The sequence below is a fragment of the Prionailurus bengalensis genome, chromosome B3, assembly GCF_016509475.1.
Source record: "Prionailurus bengalensis isolate Pbe53 chromosome B3, Fcat_Pben_1.1_paternal_pri, whole genome shotgun sequence".
Lineage (NCBI taxonomy): Eukaryota > Metazoa > Chordata > Mammalia > Carnivora > Felidae > Prionailurus > Prionailurus bengalensis.
Genome location: NC_057355.1, coordinates 61,718,728 through 61,740,182, shown reverse-complemented (window position 1 = coordinate 61,740,182; position 21,455 = coordinate 61,718,728). Strand labels below are relative to the sequence as shown.

Genomic DNA, 21,455 nt, shown 5'->3' with positions numbered 1-21,455 from the left:
GACAGAGACAGAGCATGAGCAGGGGAAGGGCAGAGAGAGGAGGAGGCGCAGAATCCGAAGCAGGCTCCGGGCTCCGAGCTGTCAGCCTAGAGCCCGACGCGGGGCTTGAACCCACAAACTGCTAGATCATGACCTGATCTGAAGTCAGACGCTTAATTGACTGAGCCACCCAGGCGCCCCGACCGTCTTTTTAGAACATGTTTGGCTCTATTGATTTTTTTTTTTTTTTTAAACATGGAATTGGGAACTCTTTTGTGATTTTTAGTTAATTCTGAGTAGGAAAAAACACTGAAAATATTTGAAAGTAAAAGGAAAATGAGGAGTCATTGTTTAGTTTTTGGCATTGACAAATACTTACCAATCTTATGTGGTATTCTGAGATGGTGCACTCCTAGGTTACCAGCCGGATTCAATTTGAGCATGACTCCCTTTTGGGGATAAGGAGTAGAGTTGGAAAGGAAGTCTCACTTTGATGATTTAGGTTTCAGGCACCTAAATTTCTGTTAAGGCAGAAGGGTATCTTTATCAGTACTAATATTGTTAAACTCATTCTGGAGTGGTCATCTTTTCTTTTACAGTGCTGCCTCTAGGGCTTCGTTTTTCCCTCAGAGTAGCAGTTAATTGGGTGAACAGAATCAAGATGCATGTCTGCCTCAGTATAAAGAATTAACCGGGGAGCTTTCCTATAAAATATTAAATAAAACTTTTAATATCAAAGAATATTAACCAGTCCTTTGGTTAGTCCTTTTACCTATTTTCTTAGGTTGTTTTTTTTTTTTCCTTTTTTTCCTAATGTTTATTTTTGTGAGGGAGAGAGAGAGCATGAGTCGGGGAGGGGCAGGGAGAGAAAGAGGGAGACACAGAATCCGAAGGATGCTCCAGGCTCTGAGCTGTCAGCACAGAGCCCGACGCGGGGCTTGAACTCATGAACCATGAGATCATGACCTGAGCCGAAGTCAGACGCTTAACCAACTGAGCTACCATGCGCCCCTACCTATTTACTTGTTAAGCTAGGTCTCCATAATTTGAAGAACTAATAGTTCCTTTCATCTTTTTGATAAAAGTAAACTGGTGAATTTTGACTACCAACTTTCTGAGAGATCTCAGGTCATTGGGTATGAATGAGAGAGGAATGCTTACTGCTGTAGAACTAAATGAATTTTTTTCCCCCCCCAGAAAATGACGACTTATTTATGATGCCAAGAATTGTTAATGTGACATCATTGGCCACAGAGGGAGGTTTGGTAGATATGGGTGGCAGCAAATATCCTCATGAAGTTCCTGATGGCAAGCCACCTGACCACCTGAAAAGTACTGTCAGGAATGAAGATAACTCCTTTGAAGATTCGGGTAGAATCTCTTCCAGAGGCAGCCATAGAGATGGCAGAGTGGCACTGGGTCCAACACCAGTTTTTCTGGCAAATAAAGATTCTGGTTTTCCACAAATAGTTGATGTTTCCAGTATGCAAGAAGCACAAGAGTTCTTACCCAAAAAGATTGCTGGTGAAATGAGAGGTATTCAATATAAATGGAAAGAGTGTGAATCTAGACGGGAGAAACTGAAGCCAAAGGAGTCCACATTTCATAAATTGAAGATGAAAGATCTCAAAGACTCCAGTATAGAGATGGAACTGAGAAAGGTAGCATCAGCTATAGAGGAAGCAGCGCTGGATCCCGGCGAACTGCTAACTAATATGGAAGATGAGGATGATACTGATGAGACACTGACTTCTCTGCTCAATGAGATTGCCTTTCTTAATCAGCAACTAAATGATGACTCTGTTAGCCTGGCTGAACTGCCCAGCTCTATGGATACGGAGTTCCCAGGGGATGCTCGACGGGCTTTTATCAGTAAACTTCCTCCTGGGAACCGAGCGACTTTCCAGGTTGGCCACTTAGGAACTGGTTTGAAAGAGTTGCCTGATGTACAAGGGGAGAGTGACTCTGTCAGTCCTCTCCTCTTGCACTTGGAAGATGATGACTTTTCTGAGAATGAAAAACAACTTGCAGAACCAGCATCTGAGCCAGATGTCCTTAAGATTGTTATCGACTCTGAGATAAAGGATTCCCTCCTTTCTCACAGGAAAGCCAGTGATGGAGGGAAGAGTACTTCTGGTGTCCCTGCAGAGCTTGAAAATGTGTCCTCACCTCCCATCCTACACATGAAGGCTGGCCTAGAGAACAACAGCACAGATACTTTGTGGAGGCCTATGCCAAAGTTAGCACCTCTAGGTTTAAAAGTAGCTAATCCTTCTAGTGATACAGATGGTCAGGGTCTCAAGGTGATGCCTTGTTTGGCACCTATAGCTGCCAAAGTTGGACACAAAATGAACTTAACAGGGAATGACCAGGAATGCCGGGAGAGCAAGGTGATGCCTACATTGGCACCTGTTGTGGCCAAATTGGGCAACTCTGGGGCCTCACCAAGTTCTGCAGGGAAATGAACTTTCCTGTCCTCAGGCAGAAGCCAGGCTATGAGGGAAACCTCCTTTCTCTGTAGGCATCTGTTTATTTGTGTCATGGAACTGTGATCCTTGACTTTGATGCAGTGGATGATGGTAGAGAAAGGGGGGTAGGGTGCTGACCTCGGTATAAGAAATTACTACTATGAAATTCTGATCATGTTAAAATGTGTTACCTCACTTGTGGTGCTGGGTCTCCTCATCCTCTCTAAGAAGATGTGATCCATTACTGAACACGAGGTGCCCCTCTTACCCAAGGAATTCATAACAAGACTCTAGGTCCATAGTGGTTCCTAGTTCTTCCCTCCCAGAGAAAAAGCTGCTTGAGACTTTGCAGTTGTTATGGGCTGAGTTGTAGTGGATAGCTATTGTTTATGTGGCTTAAGTCTGAAATCCAAGGAATGTGATGCACTCGGGCAAAGGGATCCAGAAGAGAGTTTTTAGTTGGTGGTTCGAGTAGGGTGAGAGAGGATGGGTACCATGGAATACCAAAGTGAAATGCTTTGTGTCATTCAGCAAAATATTCTCTTCTGTCATATCCCAAGTAGCTTCCATTTCCTTATCTTTCAATCAGAATTACAAATCCAAGCCTTCTGGTAAAGTAGGAATGCTTTTAACTTTTATTACTGAGGTGATTATTTTCAGATGTTAAAATACTAGCTCTCCCTTACTGTCTGAGTGTTGAAAAGACATTTCACGGTACCAGGGGTTTCTACCTGGGATACATATTTTGGAAGTAGGCATGGAGGGAGCCCGCCCCTTTTCACATATCACATCACTCAAGAGACAGCTAGAATGAAAAGCATTCCCTGCCCAGACCAGAGACCGCGGCCAAAACAGAAAAAATTGTGGGGCTGGATATTTCCCAAATCAAACCAGCCTCCTGGTGCTTGAAGGTTTCATTCACTTTTACCTGCACAGGATGTAAAGGAAAGAAAAGTCACAGTAGGCACTCTTTACCAGGGAAATGAGGCAGTATTTGAATCACAAGATATATTTTTTATTACCTGCTACCATGGATTCAATGATCTGTAGAGCTTTTTCACTCGTAAGCTGTCAGGGTATGAAGGACTGACAGCCTGTAAAGATAAAGATATTTATATTTTTGTATAGTTGTTTTCATAGATTTCTCAAAGGCTGAAGTTTTCAACCTAGAAGATGAGATTTGTATTGAGTATAGAAATGATGTTTCCTATCTAGTTTGTAAATAATCATGGTGCACTTGAGGGGTCTCTTAGAAACTCCTGGGGGCAAGAATCACTATTCTGAAAATGTATAGATTGGGATTTAGCTGCTGCATTTTGCCTTTCTTAAATAATTATATTTTGGAATGTAACCCCTGTTCTGTCTTCATTGACAGGATTTGCTTGTGTTGTGAAACACTAACACAAGAGCTTCCAGTGCCTGGGCTGTGCCTAGGTGATGCTATTTCTTCTACATCCCCCTTGCCTTCTTTATGCCAAATCCCACTCAGCAGATCTTCAGATGTAGGTTGTTGAGGCCAGCTTTGGAATAGTTCTAGCCAGTGAATTAGTACTTCCATGGTTGGTTCCCTTTCTAGTAACTCTGGTAATTAGATTGGAAAGGGTGGAAAAATTTCCTCTGCAATTGCAGTGGGAGCAAATTCTTTGTTGTTATTGTGCTACTTGCCTTTCTAGACCTGCTCATCAGCATTCAACCTTCCCTCCTCTAAAAGTTACTGAAGAAGCTTGAAGTAGGTAATGAGTGCCCCTTAGCTTCTCATTATCCCTCCCACTATTTACCCAGCAGAGTTCATTCAATGCCTTAGCCAAGGAGTCCAGCACCTGTCTCCCCTGCTAATAATTGACCTTGGAGATCCTAGTATTTTAATCCAGGTATAGCAGTTTCCCATTATTAACTTGCTTGTCTCGTCCTCACATTTCCTCCTGACTTCCCAAGGCTCTTGTTAATGGCTTTTGAGGTCAGCCAAGGAGAAGGCAAGTGAGTGAATAATCCTCAGGAAAAGAAGGACCATTCTGCTTCTGAACACTTTTCCCTTTTTAGAAGAAAGTAAAGAGGTAATAATCAGTTCTTCATGCAAAGATATTTGACTCTGTTCATGAGAGATGTACAAAGATGGAAATGAGAGATGATTCCAGGTCTGCAAGAAGGCTGCAGATGTCATTACAAACTCCCAGGATAATGGTGTTTTCAAGACCTCTTAGAACGAGTAAGTTGTGAAGGCTAATTTGAAGGAGGGCTCTATCTTCAGAACAGTCCGGCAGTCTTGACAGAAATCTCAAATCTCCAAAAACTCCTACCCTTTAACCTTACCCCAAGAGAAACTGATCTATGAAAATGACATGTGTGATTGTGAAAGATGTAGTGGAGTGAGAGGAGTTGAGGAACTGGGAGGATAGTGAGCTCTCACCCTAACACTATAAGAAGCATGATCTCAGTAGACCAATAATTCGCCTTTTTATACATCTGTAAATAAATGGAATGTTTTTAAGAATATAATTATGTCAGATTTAGCCTTTTCTTTTATATATTAAATATATATCTTTCTTTTTCTGCTTTTGAAAAATGACTATTTTTTTAGAAACGTAAGAACAGAAGTTTGGTGAGTGGAAGGCAGAATGTATAAACTTGAAATAAATCAGTTATAATAATGAAAGGAGGACTTGGTGTTGGGAGGTTTGTGCTGAGTTGGAGTAGAGAAATCTAATACCCGGAGTCATTTGAGAGAGGTACCACTGAAGTAATTTTATCATAGGAATTCCTTACTGTTTTCAACGTTTCTGACCTGCCATTTGGAGAGATTTTTGCTAATCCTTGTAGCGTGTTTTACATGGAGACTTCAAAAATTTCCACAAAATGACAGCAAATGTTCGTCTCAAGAAGTTGTTCAACAGTGAGGAAAGACTAGCCTCATAATACCAATGTGTGCAAGGTAATATATCTGTTACCTTAGAGAATAACAGGACATAAACACAATCTCAGGGGCTAAGGACAGATGTTTTTAAAGCAAGATATATGTTAACTAGTATCACGATTTACGAAAGATTTTATTTATTAAAGGGGTCCTTTAGATGTTGCACTACTCTAAGATCACTTGGTACAGTGTTTTGTGTTTTTTTTTTTTTTCTCTTCTAATTCTAATGGTTTTAGATATTAAGAAGGAATGGGATCAGGTGAATTGAGAGGTAAATGCACTTTGCAGATGGGTCTGAAAAATGGTGATAACCCTTGTTCCTCATGCCCACATTAAAAAACAATGCATAGAGTAGGCTGCACATTTTCAGGTACTTCTGTAGAGAATGATGGATAGATAACAAGAATCTGAGTACATTTCTTGCACAAAATGGTTGATTTTGAAGAAAGTGGTTGTAAGGGCATCAGTACTTCATGTTACTGTTGTATTACCTCTAATGAAATTTTACATAAATATGAATGGCTGGAAACAGAGGAGATTAAAGCTGAGGTATACAAGACTCACTGCCATTTGGAGAAAAAAAAGATCAGTCAAAAATGCATTTTTGAAACTAAGAGGGAAATAATTTGATATATACAACTTTTAAGCTGAGGCATAACTGACTGAACTGCTCTGCAGAGATATACAACCATTGAGTAATAGTGTAATGGAGGCGTGTGTGGAGGGTGAGAAGGCTAAACCACAAAATGATTTGGGAATTTTGAGACAAATCTAAGCTCTACTAAATTCTTCTATCAATACAAACTCTGCTATTAGAAGAGATTTTGTTAAATAAGAAAGCAGTCTTGGAAGCATTGTTTTGAGATCCATTCTGTTTCCAACTGCAAGCATCAATCTCAGCTGTCCGACAGTGCCTTGCATGTAAAGGTGCTCAATAAATAATTGAATTGATGAGCAAATGTTTACTCCAGCCTGTTAGTTTTCCAGGGTCTTATAATTGCACCTTTTTGCATGTTAAGCCTAGGGTGAATTTTAAAATCTGATCTAATGAGCATAGTGCAAAACAGACAATTGTATACATCCATTCCCAGACAGAATTTTAAAATCTGACAACCATGTATGTTTAGGACATACACAAGCAGAATAAAAAGTGAAATAGTGTATGGATGGTGAAATACTTAATATAAGGGTCAACTGCATTTGGAGGGTGGGTTGGGAATTATTTGGAGAAAAGGGAAGAATGGTTTTATTCACACTGGACTTGGGACTGCTATTTTCTGAGGAATTAAGCATGGGAACAGTCTAGATCCTATTCCCATATTGACTATTCAGAAGCTGCAGGGTACCTAGACAATAAATGTACTAAATGGTGAAGAATTGATAATACGTGGTTTTGGCCTTAGACCGGGAGTACCCAGATTCTAGACTTAGAATATCTCATTACACTGTTCTCAGTTTTATCACCTCGATCATTTTAGACAATGAAATTAGCTTGGATTTGCCTCTACAACTTGAGCTTCAGATGAGAGTAATTTGGGGAACATTTTCTCTAAGGGGGTAAACCAGGGTACCTTTGGAAAGGAAATGACCAATGACACTTTGTAAGCCCATTCACCTGGCCACAAGTGGTAAGTGAGAAAACCAATAGTGGACACAAAAATCTGGAGAGAATTAGGGAGACTCTTGAGTGTGGAGGCAGCAGTTGGTGGGGCATGTAGCACACAAGTAAGGACAGCAGGTGGCACTATTTATTAGTGTTACATTGGCTGCTACCCCCTTGGAGGTAAAAGTAGCAAGAAATTTAAAGAACCAACTCCCCATTTAATACTCTTGGTGGCTGACCCTTGCTTCTTTCCTTGAGATTTGAGAAGTAAACGTGAAAATCCCATTTTGTGTGTAGTGGAAGGGTAGGAAACCTCATGCCATCTAGGTGCCTTTCCTGATTTTTGTTTCAACTCGTGAGCTTTGCGGATCTCATTTTTAAGTACATGGCTACCATACACACAAGCGCATACCTCTGCCAAATGGCTATACAAGGAATAGGTTTAGGGGTCCTAATCCTTTTGCTGACATGTCATCTCCCCCAGGGGTTCCAAAAATTTGGATAGGGTGAGACCTATCCGTGTATGGTTTCTCTGGGGCCCAAGTCTTTTGGCTCACATTAACCTTTCCATAGGTAATTTCTTGAAGTAGCAATGAGGCCAAAAGGCTTCTAGGAAATAAACTCAGGTTGAGACACCTATGGAATATGAGTGTTTCTGTGCGCGCGCCACTCCGCACCCCCAGGATGAGCTCGAAAAAATATATCACTAAATATAGTGCCAACAAGCTTGACCGTGACCTCGCCAAAGCAACAGTACTAGGGAAAAGGAGCAAATCTTGACATGAACAAATAAAAGATCCGGAGCAAGAAAGTCTGTTAACTCCAGGTGAGAGAGCGTGGTGAGACATTGGAGCCTAAAGGAAACATGTTATTTCATAGGCACATTTCACTTGTCTCTCCCTTCCCTCGCACACCTGAAGCTCAGTTCATGGCTGTCATCTCCCGCCCCCTTTTCGATCATGGCCAATCAGGTTGCCCAGTTCAAAACACTTCTTAGCGATCTTAAGAGCTATTCAGGAGTCATTTGCACGCAGGTCTACGCGCCGGGAAGGCGGTGAGCAGAAACGATTCAAACCGCTTTAAATCCCAGCGCTTGGGGTCGATGGGAGCAGACCCTTAAAGCTGTACCTCAATCTTGTAATTTTGAGCAAGGAGTTGGTTTTGGCTAAGGTCTCTCGGGCCTCTCAAATGCCAACCGCAGCACCATGGGGGCGTGGTTAATGTCTTGTTGGGACTCAGGGAAGTGCAGTTCTCTGGAGGACGAGGCCTGATAATACCATAAAAGGCTGGTTGTCTCACTTCTGAAGGCACGTTCGTTGACCTTCCTTTAGGAGCGATACCCGCGATTGCCCTGTGCGGAACCCTCAGTTCTCGAGTCTTGTCTCTGCTTCCTAGCTTCATTGGCTCCGCCTCCATAAGCCTTTCTGGTCCACTCTGAGAACGCCCTCCTGGATGCAGACCGCACCCCCTCGCCTCGACTCCGCCTCACCAGCCCGTAGCTTGGCCCAGGCGGTAGTTCGCGTTTTGAGCCGTTCGTGCCACCATAGCTGCTGCTGCTGCTGCCGCCGCGGAGCTGAAATCGCCGAGCGCGATGCCTGAGGGCGCTGTGAGCGGGGTGGCCCCCGCGCCCTGGGGCTGGTGAGGCTGGGCCCGAGCGGGGGCGCTGGCGAGTAGCTGGGGCTGCTGAGGGAAGTGAAAGAGAAGGGTCCAGTCTCCTGCGGAGGGCCAAGGGTCGGGGTGGGGGAGGGAGGCTCCCGTGGCAGAACCGGTTGCCGGGCCACAGCGAGCCCCGCCGCGCCGAGTGTCCCCACGGCCGCCAGCTCAGGTGTCCAAAGCCCCCGGCGGGACTCCTCAGTGGCCTAGGCGGCCTCCTTCTTTAGACACCGCAGTTGCCATGGGAACAGTTGGGCATTAACGGGGACCAGACCAACCACTAGCCCTGCTAGGGCCAATCCCATCCCTCCGGCTAAACGCCTTTGGCAGGCGTGGGCCTGGCATTTCTTTGCAGCTCAGGCTTTCCCCACCCCCCCACTCCCCCCTTTTTCTGGGTTTGTCCTTCAGATGTAACAAACAGCGCGGTGCTAGAAGGCAGGTATGAGAAAGAGGGAGAGGGTAATACCTAGAGATAATAGCTGCAGACACGACTAGGCAGAAGGTAAGGTGGCCTCTGCCATCTCAGGTCAGTGGGAGGGCATACTGGAAGGACCTGTGGAGTGGGAAGGCAGTGCTGCTTTTGAGACAAGTCCCAAGATTGGGCCAGGAACTGTCCCCTGGGGCTCCTCATCATGATGGCTGTGGAAGGGTCAACCATTACCAGCCGGATCAAGAATCTACTTCGATCCCCATCCATCAAATTACGCAGGAGTAAGGCAGGAAACCGGCGAGAAGACCTCAGCTCCAAGGTGAGTCCTGGTATTGGGAAGCACCCCTTTCCAAGCCTCCCCTCCTCTGCTCCGTGTTCCTCTTTTGCCTTCTTCTTTCTTAGGAAAGAGGAGAACTAGAAGCTCCTGTTGGCTCTAAAGGAGCAAGTGTGCCCATTTCTGCCCCTTAAGAAAACAATGATTTGGTTTTAGGTTAAAGGAAGCAGCAGTGGGCATGGTGAGATTTCTCCATGAAGACGAATAGGAGGAAGGCAAGCTGGATTCAGTTGTGGCCTCACTACAAACTAAGTCTGTGCTTGGGGAAGCCAGTTCATAATTGATGACTCCGTTTCCCTTCTTGGAAGAGGGTAGTGGGACCACATATCCTGTGAAGGGCTGAGTTGTGACTAATGTAGCTGCAGGTGTTAGTGTCACAGCTGAGGTTATGCAAGACAGGAGTAGCAGAATGAACACCTAGTTTGAGGAATTGATTTGGTAAATGCGTTTGCCTGGGGTCAAAACAAATTTATTTGCCTTTTCTAGAAACCTAAATTAATTTAACTGGAGCCTCTTGGCTTCTTAGGAATGATAACATGCAAGGAGCCTGGTATCTACCAGTAAAACAGACCTCCTGGTTTGTCCTTGAACAATGCCTATCTCATTCCCTCTCTGCCAAGAGCCACATCCCACCCTGCTGCAGAAGTTCCTCAGAGGCCTAGTCCCTTTCCATCCCCTCACTTGTCTGAGTATTGGCTTTATGCTTTCTTCAACTTTGTTGAGCCTCCACAATTTTGGGAATACAAAAGTAGACTAAATTCATTTAATCCCTAAAAGAATCTGGGACTTTGTTCCCACAGGATCAGATTAGACTTTTGTGTCATATTAGCAGCCTATAAACACAGTAGCCTTGTGTGGTGCAGGATTGCTACAGGGAGAGGCATTTGAGACAGCAGCATTTTACTGCCTTGCCTGTATCTCTTCAGAGATGAATAAAGCCAGTGAGGAATGATTTAGAGTACTAATATACAACATGGCAGGATTGTGGGAGGACTTAGTTCAGATCTCTGTCCTTTAGCAGAACCTTACTTGGATTTGGTCAGAGGGAGAACAGCTTTCCTGTATGTTTCAGCAGGATGTTTCAATTCAGTTGAAATTGGCTATAAGGTTCCATGGCAGTGGAGATAGTGACCTATATTAGGAGTCTAATAGGAGTTCATTGTTCGTATTCTGCAGAGGTAGGAGTATGTGCCTGGAACTTAGACACTGTCTTAGATTTGACAGTGTTCACTCACTTACTATGTTGGATCATTCTTAGTGCTGCAAGTGCTCTTATTCTTGGCTGATAACTTGACAGTGACTACCACTATTAGAGCAATCTTCTCATATCTTTTGACCTCTTTTTCTGGCCAAGAGTGGTATAGGTAGTAGAAATGTATGATGGGAGTTTATTCTTCAGTGTTAATACTGAAGAATTAGTAAGTAAGTTAGTTAATAGTAAGTAAGTTAATACTATAATTTTGGTCTGGAATCCAGAAGGTACTGTCACCATTCTTTAAAACTTCCCGTATCACTCATCACTAATGCATTCAACAAATGCTTATTGTGTGCCTGTTATGTGTGGAATCAGTGATGAGTAAAATATCCTGGCCATCCAAGAGCTTGTGGCTAGGGGCACCTGCGTGGCTCAGTACCTTAAGGGACCCTTGGTCTCAGCTTAGGTCTTGATCTCAGGGTTGTGAGTTCAAGCCTTGTGTTGGGCTCTGCCCTGGGCGGGAAGCCTACTTAAAAAAATAATAATTCTAAGAGCTTGTGGCTAGTCAGACAAACAAACAATTACAACATGGCATGTTGAGTGCTTGTCTTAGAAGTAAGCCTAGAGGTGTTAAGGGCAGCACAGGGGAGGGATCAGCTTAGGGCAATTAGGAAAGACTTCAGAGAGCTTGGGATGCTTGAACTGTGAGTCCTGAGGCAAGAGAGGAGGAGAAACTCTCTAGGAAGACAGTGAAAAAGAGAATCCTTGTGGCATCACCATTAAACATCCCTGTTTCAAATAGGAATTCAGTGGTTCTGACTGCTTTAAATGGCTTTGTTTGTCCTAGAGCTGTGAATGAGGGGAATACTTAGCTGAAGTTGAATGACTCTTGAATAGTCTGACAGCAAGAGGGCTTATGTCTCTTTTTTAGCACCCAAAAGTATTTGCTGTCTTTGTGTGCCTAGGACCCTACAGATGCCTGACCACCCCCCACTCCTTATTGAAGACTCTACCTAAGATGACTCTAAAAGCCTGCCCTGTAGCAGTCCATCTAGGATCTGATGTATAAAGCTTAGTGAGCTGCTCTAATGTGCGTTGGCTGTGGGTAATCATGGTAGCAGTCAGAAAGCTTGTGATTCACAGATAACTAACTCTGAAATAAAATTTGAAGACCAGAAGACATAGGCCTTTGAGGATGGTTGTAGGGGGCAAAGAAGGTGGTGACAGAGGGCCTTTATGGAGCTCTTACCTCAGATAGCCTGCTGCTTTGAGTCATATTGTTCCTCCTGTCTAAAGTAGCCTTTTCACCAAATTCTCCACTTACTTTTAGATCCAACTCTATATTTGCTGGAGCCATAGAGCCTTCTCTGAGTAGCCCCGTACCTTGGGACCAATCTGTAATTGTTCTTTTATGTATGTCTTCACTTCTTTCTTTCTTTCTTTCTTTCTTTCTTTCTTTCTTTCTTTCTTTCTTTCTTTCCTTCTTTCTTGTGGAATTTTAAAATATTTATTTATTTTTGAGAGAGAGAGAGAAACAGAGCACAAGTGGGGGAGGGGCAGAGGAAGGGAGACACAGAATCTGAAGCAGGCTCCAGACTCTGAGTGTCAGCACAGAGACCCAAGGCAGGGCTTGAACCCATGAACCATGAGATCATGACCTGAGCTGAAGTTGGAGGCTTAACCAACTAAGCCACCCAGGCACCCCTGTATGTCTTTCTTTTTACTTTTTAAAAAAAAATTTTTTTTTTCAACGTTTATTTATTTTTTGGGACAGAGAGAAACAGAGCATGAACGGGGGAGGGGCAGAGAGAGAGGGAGACACAGAATCGGAAACAGGCTCCAGGCTCCGAGCCATCAGCCCAGAGCCCGACGCGGGGCTTGAACTCACGGACCGCGAGATTGTGACCTGGCTGAAGTCGGACGCTTAACTGACTGCGCCACCCAGGCGCCCCTCTTTTTACTTTTTTTAATCTTTATTTATTTTTGAGAGAGAGAAAGAGTGTGAGTGGGGGAAGAACAGAGAGAGAGGGAGACACAGAATCCCAAGCAGCCTCCAGACTCTGAACTGTCATCACAGAGCCTGACAGCGGGCCTCAAACTCATGAACTGCGAGCTCATGACGTGAGCCAAAGTCAGACACTTAACCAACTGAGCCACCCAGGTGCCCCTGTGTGTCTTTATTTCTTATGGTCAAGGGCCTTGCTTTTTATTTCTTTCACATCACAATATAGTGTAAGGTATGCAGTAAATACTAAATGAATAAATGAATGAAAAGAATAAATGAATGATGTCAAATATAGTGGGGATAAACGTGGAATTCCAGAAGAATAGGAAATAATTAGGAGCAGATTTGTGACCTCTTTAAAGAGAAATTGAAATTAGGAATAATGTTGAAAAAGAAGTAGAGATTTAGCCTATTTAGGAGTGAAGAGGCCAAGTGAGAAGGGGAAGTACATATATGCAGAAGGTAGTGCTCATGAAAGACTTTTTAATTCAGGAGAAACCTAGTTGAAAATATGGCTTAAATATGGTTAGAAGCTTGAAATGAAGCCAGTAGAAGTGGGGGTTGAGAGTATTGACTGAGAAATGGGTAATTGAGAGCTGGGATTTGTATTAAACTTTCTCTAAGGGAAGGAAGTCTCTGCACTGAGATAGAATTGGAGAAGAGTAATTTGAGGTTTTATGCCAGATCTGCTGAGTCTCGATGAAGTGTAACTCAAAGTTATCAGTTGTAAACACCTTTCAGCTTCAAATCCTGTACAGTTGTCAGTTCTGCCTTTCATCTCAGCTGAGGCTGTGTTTTCCTTCAGCATGTGTGTGCTCCGGGGAGCTAGCCCTCCCCCTCTTTTCTTCAAGCTTCCGGGAGATTTTTATGTGGAAGGAGCTGGGTCGTTTTTCTGTTTTAACAAAGGACAGAAATGGAATGAAGCCGAGCAGGCATGATTTCATTGAGGGATACAAAAGGATTGCCTGTGCTGGAGAGCCGTTAGATTTTGAAAACGTAAGTGAAGAGGTTTTGAAATCCTCCTCCTCCTTAATAGCCATTTATCCACTCTGGGGTATGTATTATTCCTTTGAAAACAATGGGCAAGATGACTTGGAGCTTTCTTCTAGTTCTCTGTTTTTATGGATACAGCTCTAATGTTTTCTCTGTCTCATTTTTCCCCACAATTTGCTCATGTCTCATTGTATGGTGGAGCCTTTTCATACGTGGCTCTAAGAAGAGTTTGTGTAGGGGATTTTCATGGAAGAGAAAAAACTGGCAATAATCTAATTTTCGCTTTTGCTTAGTGTTTGAGTCCAGGTATTAGTACTGAAACTTTTTTTATTATTAAGTTTATTTATTTATTTTGAGAGAGAGTGTAAGCATGAGCGCAAGCATAAACGGGGGAGGGGCAGAGAGACAGGGAGGGAGAGAATCCCAAGCAGGCCCTATGCTGTCCATGCAGAGCCCAACGTGGGGCTTGATCTCATGATCCTGAAATCATGACCTGAACCGAAATCAAAAGTCAGACACTTAACTGACTGAGTTAAGGTGCCCCAGTCCTGAGACTCTTTAATCTGCCTCCTTGGTGGTGGGGAAGCATTTTCATTTTCAAAGCATTCATGGATCAATGGTTCAAGCTTGATGGCTGTCGACTTAGGAGAGGAGTCAGGACAGCAGTGAGATAGGATATTTGTGCAGCATTTCAAAAATGCGTATTCCTGGGCCCCATTCTAGCTATATGGAATCAGAAGCTCTGGGAATAGAGTTTAGTGGTTGTGGATATATTAAGCTCCACCAGAAGTCCACTGCTGGGTTACGAACCCCTGGCTTAAGTGCTAGGACCCCGAAGTCTGTTGGCTTCATACCCAAGTCCTCATTGAGGCTTCTTGAGTGTATAGAAAGCTAGTCCATTAAGTATACTCTTTTCCTTGAATAGTTATCTCCACTGTGTCTTTTAGACGGATTGCTCTGTAAACTATTATGTCAGAGATAGATCTGAGAGAACTGCCCTGTTGTAGGGTCAGATATGAGGAACTGATAATTGCCTTACTAAGACAGATCAGCAGGAATTTCCTCTGTGGGCAGGAATAGGAAACTTTATGATAATATCCCTGAGTCCTGGCCAGTTTTTTATGTCACCATTCCACTACCCACTTCCCTTGGCACTCATAGGAACCCAGAGTTTTTAGTGTTTAATACACACTCCCTGGGCTCCCCACCTACAATTAGATGACAAAGGATAGAGGGTCCCTGTGGGCAGGAGCCCTGCCGCTCACCAGCCTTTGTGAATGACCTTGGGCAACTTCTTGCTGAGTCTTCTGTCACTGATATATTCCTCAAGTAAGGCTTGTAAAGTGTCTTGAGATCCTCAAAACAGGTGGCGTGCAATGAAAAGTGTGAGGTGTTCTCCTGGTTTTGTTCCTTTGATCTCCGCTTCATTTCTCCTTCCGGTGCCTGCAGCTGCCCTCAGCCTTCAAAGTGATTCTCACTGGAGAGAGAGAGGATTCTTCTCTCACCAGCCCAACTCTTCCTTTGCTGTCTAAAATAGCCCAGGCTGTAAGTTGTCTTGCAAAGCCTTCCCTCATCTACTTGGTCTCACTCATTTCAGAATCTGACGGCACTGCTGCTTTCCAAGTTTCTTTTCCCCCCTCACTTGTAATTTAAGGCAGGTGTCCCCTGTTGGATCAGTTTGAGTCACTGTCTTATTTCCTGCCCATATTTTGAATGTCTTTGGGGCCATTGGGATTTCTCTGCCTTCACTTCTGTCTTCTCTTTGTCACCTGTGTGTTTTCATTTCTTGACTCGTGAGAAAATGTTGGTAGAAATGAGCCATCAGCCTGACTTCTGTGACCTCTCTGTCAACCCACTGAATCTAAAGTTGGGCTTGTGGCTGTTATCACTGCCCCTTTGTTTGGAAGACAGTCCAGGGCTTGAAATTTGGGACTTTGTTTATTCAAACGAAGCCTCTCTGGGAACGTGGTCTGTTGCATTGTTGTTCTCAGAGTATCTGTTGGTTTTACTCTATGGCTGACTGCAATGTTGGTAAGAAAACAAGCTACAGTGTTTTCAGTAGGATTTGTTGTATTATACATCACATTCCCACTGCTACAAGTTAAGTCTCTCCTCTGGGCTCCGTTGTTTAATGCCGGACAAGTCCAGGTTTTCTGACAGCTTCCTTTTACAGCACTTGTCAGTAGAGTTGTGCAGTGAGAACCCACCTGCTTGGATGTTTGCTGAATCGAGTCCACATTGTAGGTTTTTGTTTTTTTTTTTAAATTTTTTTTTCAATGTTTATTTTTGGGACAGAGAGAGACAGAGGACAGAGCATGAATGGGGGAGGGGCAGAGAGAGAGGGAGACACAGAATCAGAAACAGGCTCCAGGCTCTGAGTCATCAGCCCAGAGCCCGACGCGGGGCTCGAACTCATGGACCGCGAGATCGTGACCTGGCTGAAGTCGGACGCTTAACCGACTGCGCCACCCAGGCGCCCCTGTAGGTTTTACCTTAACTTCTGTTACCTCTTAAAATTAAAAGAAAGCTCCGGTAGGGGAGGGCCAGAAATAAAGTGAGTATGACAGACACATTGGGCACTGTGGATCTTTAGGGTTGGTATTTTTGAGTGTTCACATTTCCCACACCTTGGTTTCCTTCTTCCCAACAGTTATATCAGCAAGTCTACAATGCTTCTTAATTGGCTATATCATTTTCCTCTTGTTTTGAAGGGCACTTACAGAAGACTGAGTTCACATCACAGGATGGGTATCTCCTCTTAGACTTCTAGGGAGTAAATTCCACCCCCTCTCATTTTATCACACAGAATGTTTGTAATGCTTTTTGTTGCTTCTCTGGTCTATAAAACAGTGGGTTTTTTTTAGACTAGATTTCTAAGTTTATATACTTTAATCTCTTCCTAAAACTGGAATGAAGCTGAAGATGGTTTCCCTTCCCTGCCCCTGCTTTCGTAGCTGAGATTTAAATTTACTTAAGATCTTGGAACACTTAGTGAAACCACATGGCTGATTTTTTTTTTTTTTCCACTGTGTCACATTCTCTTTTGGAGGAATCCTGAGAAGGGAGTTTCTTAGGTTCTCCTGGATTTGAACATTGCTTCTCATTCATGCTGAGCGCCCTACAATTTCTAACTTCCCATATGTCTCATCACGCTTTGAGTTTGATATTCCTTTAGTGGTGCCTCTGCTCATTTCCCCATACACTCAGCTGACTCTGTTAAAGGTGCTAGCACTTCAAAAACAAAACACACTTTAAAAAATTATGAAGGGGGCACCTGGGTGGCTCGGTCGGTTAAGTGTCCGACTTCAGCTCAGGTCATGATCTCACGGTCCGTGAGTTCAAGCCCCGCGTTGGGCTCTGTGCTGACAGCTCAGAGCCTGGAGCCTGTTTCAGATTCTGTGTCTCCCTCTCTCTATGCCTCTCCCCTGTTCATGCTCTGTCTCTCTCTGTCTCAAAAATAAACAAACGTTTAAAAAAAATTAAAAAAAAATTATGAAGTATAGCAGATACAGGAAAGTTTGTGAAGTATTATAATATAATATTGTATGTAATTCTAATATAGTCCCCCACGTAATCACCACCCAAAGTCAAGAAATGGAGCACTACCAAGGTGTTGGCAGTTTCTGAGGATGTGATGCTAACAGTGTCATCAAGGTAGGTAAGGGTGGAGATGAGGTTTATGTGTTATGTGGTTAATATGTTGGTTTTTTTTAAAATTTTTTTAACGTTTATTTTTGAGACAGAGAGAGACAGAGCATGAATGGGGGAGGAGGTTCAGAGAGAGAGGGAGACACAGAATCCAAAGCAGGCTCCAGGTTCTGAGCTGTCAGCACAGAGCCTGACGCGGGGCTCGAACTCACGGACCACTAGATCGCGACCTGAGCCAAAGTCGGATGCTTAACTGACTGAGCCACCCAGGTGCCCCTAATATGGTTTTTTAACTTAAATCCCAAGGTCTTGATCTTGACTATGTTTTTGCTTTTCAAGTTTCTTTTTTTTCCCCATCCATTATGAATTTGTGCTATTCAACATTCTCAGGCAGTGTGCTTACTGGAACCACTTTTTCCAACTTCTGTTGTCAGTGCTTCCTTTCCTTATCTTACTCTCCTAAAATCATACTAGAAATAATAATACTTGTAGTGGTAATAATAACTAACATTTATTGGCTTTTGCTATGTATGTACTGTGCTAAGCATTCTACATATATTATCTCATTCATGTTTTACATCACCCTACAATAAACACTGTCACTGTCACCATTTTGTAGGTGAGGAAACTGATGCTGAGAGGTTAGGTGGGTAGCTGGTGGTTACATAGCCAGTAGGTGGCGGGACTAGGATTCAGACCTCGGCTATTTTAACTACAAAGCCTACCTTAATCTTTTTTTTTTTTTTTTCTAAATTTCTTTCTTTATATATATATTTTATGTTTTATTATTTTGAGAGAGAGAGAGCACATGTGCATGAGCGGGGGTGGGGTGGAGAGAGAGAGAGAGAGAGAGAGAGAGAGAGAGAGAGAGAGTCCGAAGCAGACTCCACTCTGCCAGCACCAAGCCCGATGTGGGGCTCGATCCTATAACTGTGAGACCATGACCTGAGCCAAAATCAAGAGTCGGATGCTCAACTGACCGAGCCACCCAGATGCCCAGCCCACACTTAATCTTGATTCTGTGCCTCTCCCAGGGAGTCTTCATGTGCACAGTGTGACACTGAGCATATAAGTATGCCTAGTATTGCTATAGCCAAGAGTTGCACCCTGCGTTCAGCTTGGAAAAGGGCAGTACCTGAAAAAATACACCTTTCCCCCAACTTTCCCCATAAAAGTTGATGTAATGAATTTCTCAGACTGTTGTGGAGTCATCACTTGGTAACCCTCCTTTATACCTCTACATCCTTGCTTTTCTTCTCACCCCAACTCCCGATTTGCACTCCTTGCCTTGTGGTACCATTAGGAACAGTTCAACTTGTGGTTCTGTGGGTGCGTGAATGTCAAGTTGACAGGGTGCAGTTTTGTGGCATTAGATGACCTTAAGCTGAAAGTAGTTGCTGCTTCTCTCTGGGGTTGGAGCAAGGTGGGGGAGTGCAGTGGAGACCAACAGATGCCTTGCTTGTTTGGGTGTGTGGGATTCATGGCCCTTGAACCTGTCTTGCCCTTAGTTGGCAGTTGATTGTGTAACTCACACTCCTGATTACTTGCTAGTTCTACCTACCCCAAACCTCTCCTTTTTCTCTGTACTCCACCTCTTTGTTATTCCTGTGCCTGTCCCTACTCACAACTGACCGTATCTTTGAAGCTGTGGAGAATCGCTGAGTTGAAATGCCTATGTTCTATGGGGAAAAAACTGGATCTAAAAATGCCACGTGCCGGAGCCAACCTGGATGATGCCAAATGGAGTTCAGTGAACATGAAAAAGAGCAAAAATGAGGTCATTTGCCCACCTGACTCTGGTTGAAAGGCTCCAAGGTTGCTTAGTTCCTTGAGCAAGTGTCTTGCCTCACCTCATCTCAAATTTGTATTATTTTGATTTCTTTTCTCAAATAGGCAGTGATGATAACATCATGGGTAAAAAAGCACGGGATCTTAATACATGCTTTCCTGCAGCTGCCCCAGTTAGTCTGAGGAGAGGAAGCCCCAAGCCAGGTGGATTGGGTGGAGGGCAGCCCACAGGCAGTTTGTGATCATGGGGGAGGAGCTCAGAGCATGCTCAGAAACTCTGACCCTTGCCACCTCTCAACTGCTGCGTTGGAGAAAAGCAAGCAGCTGCTTGTCAGAACTAAGTATGCAACAGGCAGGCTGTGGGCCTCCCTCTGTTAGTTACCCTGATGCTCATTGGTCAGGTTCTGTTTGGGAAAGCACACAACATCTAAGATTGTTTTCATATGACATATAACCTGTTGCGGACTTTTCTAAACACGTCCTTTCTCCTCATGATGTCCTTCCTTCCCCAGGCTTTTTGCAAAGCCCCCACAGCAGCTGTCTTAGACGCTTTCCCTCATAGCAAACCCAGAACTGGCTAGCGAACATGGTTTCTAAGAGTTAATGTGCAGACAGAGGAGTGGGTAGGGGCAAGAGGCAGTGGTCTTGTTAAAATGCAGATTCAGATTCAGGCCTACCCCAGAACTCTGCAATTTTACCAAGCTCCCAAGTGATGCCTGTGCTGCATTTCCTTGAGCCAGCCATATATTGAGTAGTCAGGCGTGTGTGTGCATGTGTGGGGGAGGGAGCTGGCTTCTCTCTCATTTGTAAAATTAGAATACTGATGGCTTCCTCCTTGGGCTGTTGTGAGGATTAAAGGAGATTTAATGAATGTGAAAGCACATTGTAAGGTCTAAATAAGTTTATAGCTGTTAAGGGGTTGCTAATATTATCAGGGTCCATGGATTTCTAGAATATTAAGGAATTTTTTTCTAATTTTCTGGCAAGATTTTATTCCTTCAAGTTTCCGTTTGTGAGAAGTTCTTTTTTGCAGGTTCAGCCTCTCCTGTTCCAGCATTGAATCATCCTCCCTGTGTAGCTTTTTATTGTGACCTATCCTCAGTACCTTTTTCTTGCCAATATTCTAACTTGTATTAACAATCCTGACCAAAAGGAAGGCTTTGCAAATATTTTTTTTTATACAAACGACTGTGTAATTTATTATTTCAGGGCTATGAATATGAGTTTTGGGAACTAAAAAAGTCAAACCAGTAAACCACGGGTGGATGGGGATGAAAGTCCTAATTTACCTAATTTACTATGTCTGATGAGAAACCACTGGAGTGATGAGCGTATTTTTTAAGAGCAATAGCTTCTCTAAAGATAACTTTTTTCTTCTTTGGGAGCCAATTCATTTGTATTGAGAAATAATTCAGGAAATGAATTAGTCCTAGAGCTTCCTTTCAGACTAAGAATTCAAAGGCAGAGTGAAAATGGGTTAATTTTATAACCCATTGTTTTAAGTGTCTAATGTAATAAGAGTGAAATATTCTCTTTAATGTTTACTTAAAGAAGATATCCACAAAGATGTGGGGAAACAAGTGCATTCGTACCCTTACACAGTTGGTGAGAGCGCACACTGATCCAGCCTTCCTAGAGGGAAGTTTGGTAATATCCATTAAGAGAAGAGTTAATAGATTCATATCTTTTGATCTAGCAGTTACAATTCTGGGATCTGTCCTAGGGATCTGTTCTATGCAAACATTCATACCACACAAACGTGTATATAACTGCTTTTTTTTTTTTTGGTGTTATTTACAGTAGTGTAATATTTGAAATAATTCAAGTAACCATCAGTAGGGCATTGGGATACATCATAAAATGAAATACCTTCACCTTCCTGAAAAGAGGTCAGTCTATATGTACTGATGTTACTGATGTGAAAGGGTATTCAAGATATATTAAGTGACAAAAAGCAAATTGTATAACTGTCTTTTATGTTAATGACTATTTATATTTTTGTTAAAACATGTATGTTAGTATATGCATAGAAAAATAAGTGAGGCTATAAATACCAAACTGTTGTTAATATTGGTTACCTCAGGGAGGGTTAGTAGATTATGGTGGACATTCACTGTCTGCATTTCTATATTTCTGTAATGTTGGAAATTTTTACAGTGAGTCTGTATTATTTTTGTAAGTAGAAAAAAAAAACCCAATAAAGATAAAATCCTCTAATTGAAACATGTGTATTTCATATTTAAATCTAAAAATTTAAATTTAAAAATCTATGCTCATTCAAGCACAAAATTATGCACAAATGTGAAAAATATATGTGAAATAATAATAAACTCGGGTTTTTTTTAAGTAATAACAGGACATAAAAACGTTTTCTCACAAATTCATCATTAACTTGTTGAATTTGAAATAATCCACTGTTTGTATCTTCCAGAAATATTTCCTTGGTTA

At 42.9% G+C, this 21,455-nt stretch overlaps 2 protein-coding genes across 5 annotated transcripts in view; both read left to right on the top strand.

Moving 5' to 3' along the window:
- MGA (MAX dimerization protein MGA) overlaps positions 1–4,943 on the top strand; it is a 100,996-nt gene extending 96,053 nt beyond the window's left edge. Inside the window, 1 exon segment of the mRNA XM_043555596.1 lies at positions 1,177–4,943. Coding sequence (XP_043411531.1) covers positions 1,177–2,444 — 1,268 coding nt within the window. The 3' untranslated portion in view covers positions 2,445–4,943.
- A 1,501-nt stretch (positions 4,944–6,444) lies between these two features.
- MAPKBP1 (mitogen-activated protein kinase binding protein 1) overlaps positions 6,445–21,455 on the top strand; it is a 57,006-nt gene continuing 41,995 nt past the window's right edge. For 3 of the 4 annotated variants that reach the window (XM_043555598.1, XM_043555600.1, XM_043555597.1), the window contains exon 1: positions 6,445–9,363. In XM_043555598.1, the coding sequence (XP_043411533.1) occupies positions 9,247–9,363 (117 nt within the window). In that variant the 5' untranslated portion in view covers positions 6,445–9,246. The remainder of the gene's footprint in view (positions 9,364–21,455) is intronic. The other variant, XM_043555599.1, reaches the window with a different exon arrangement.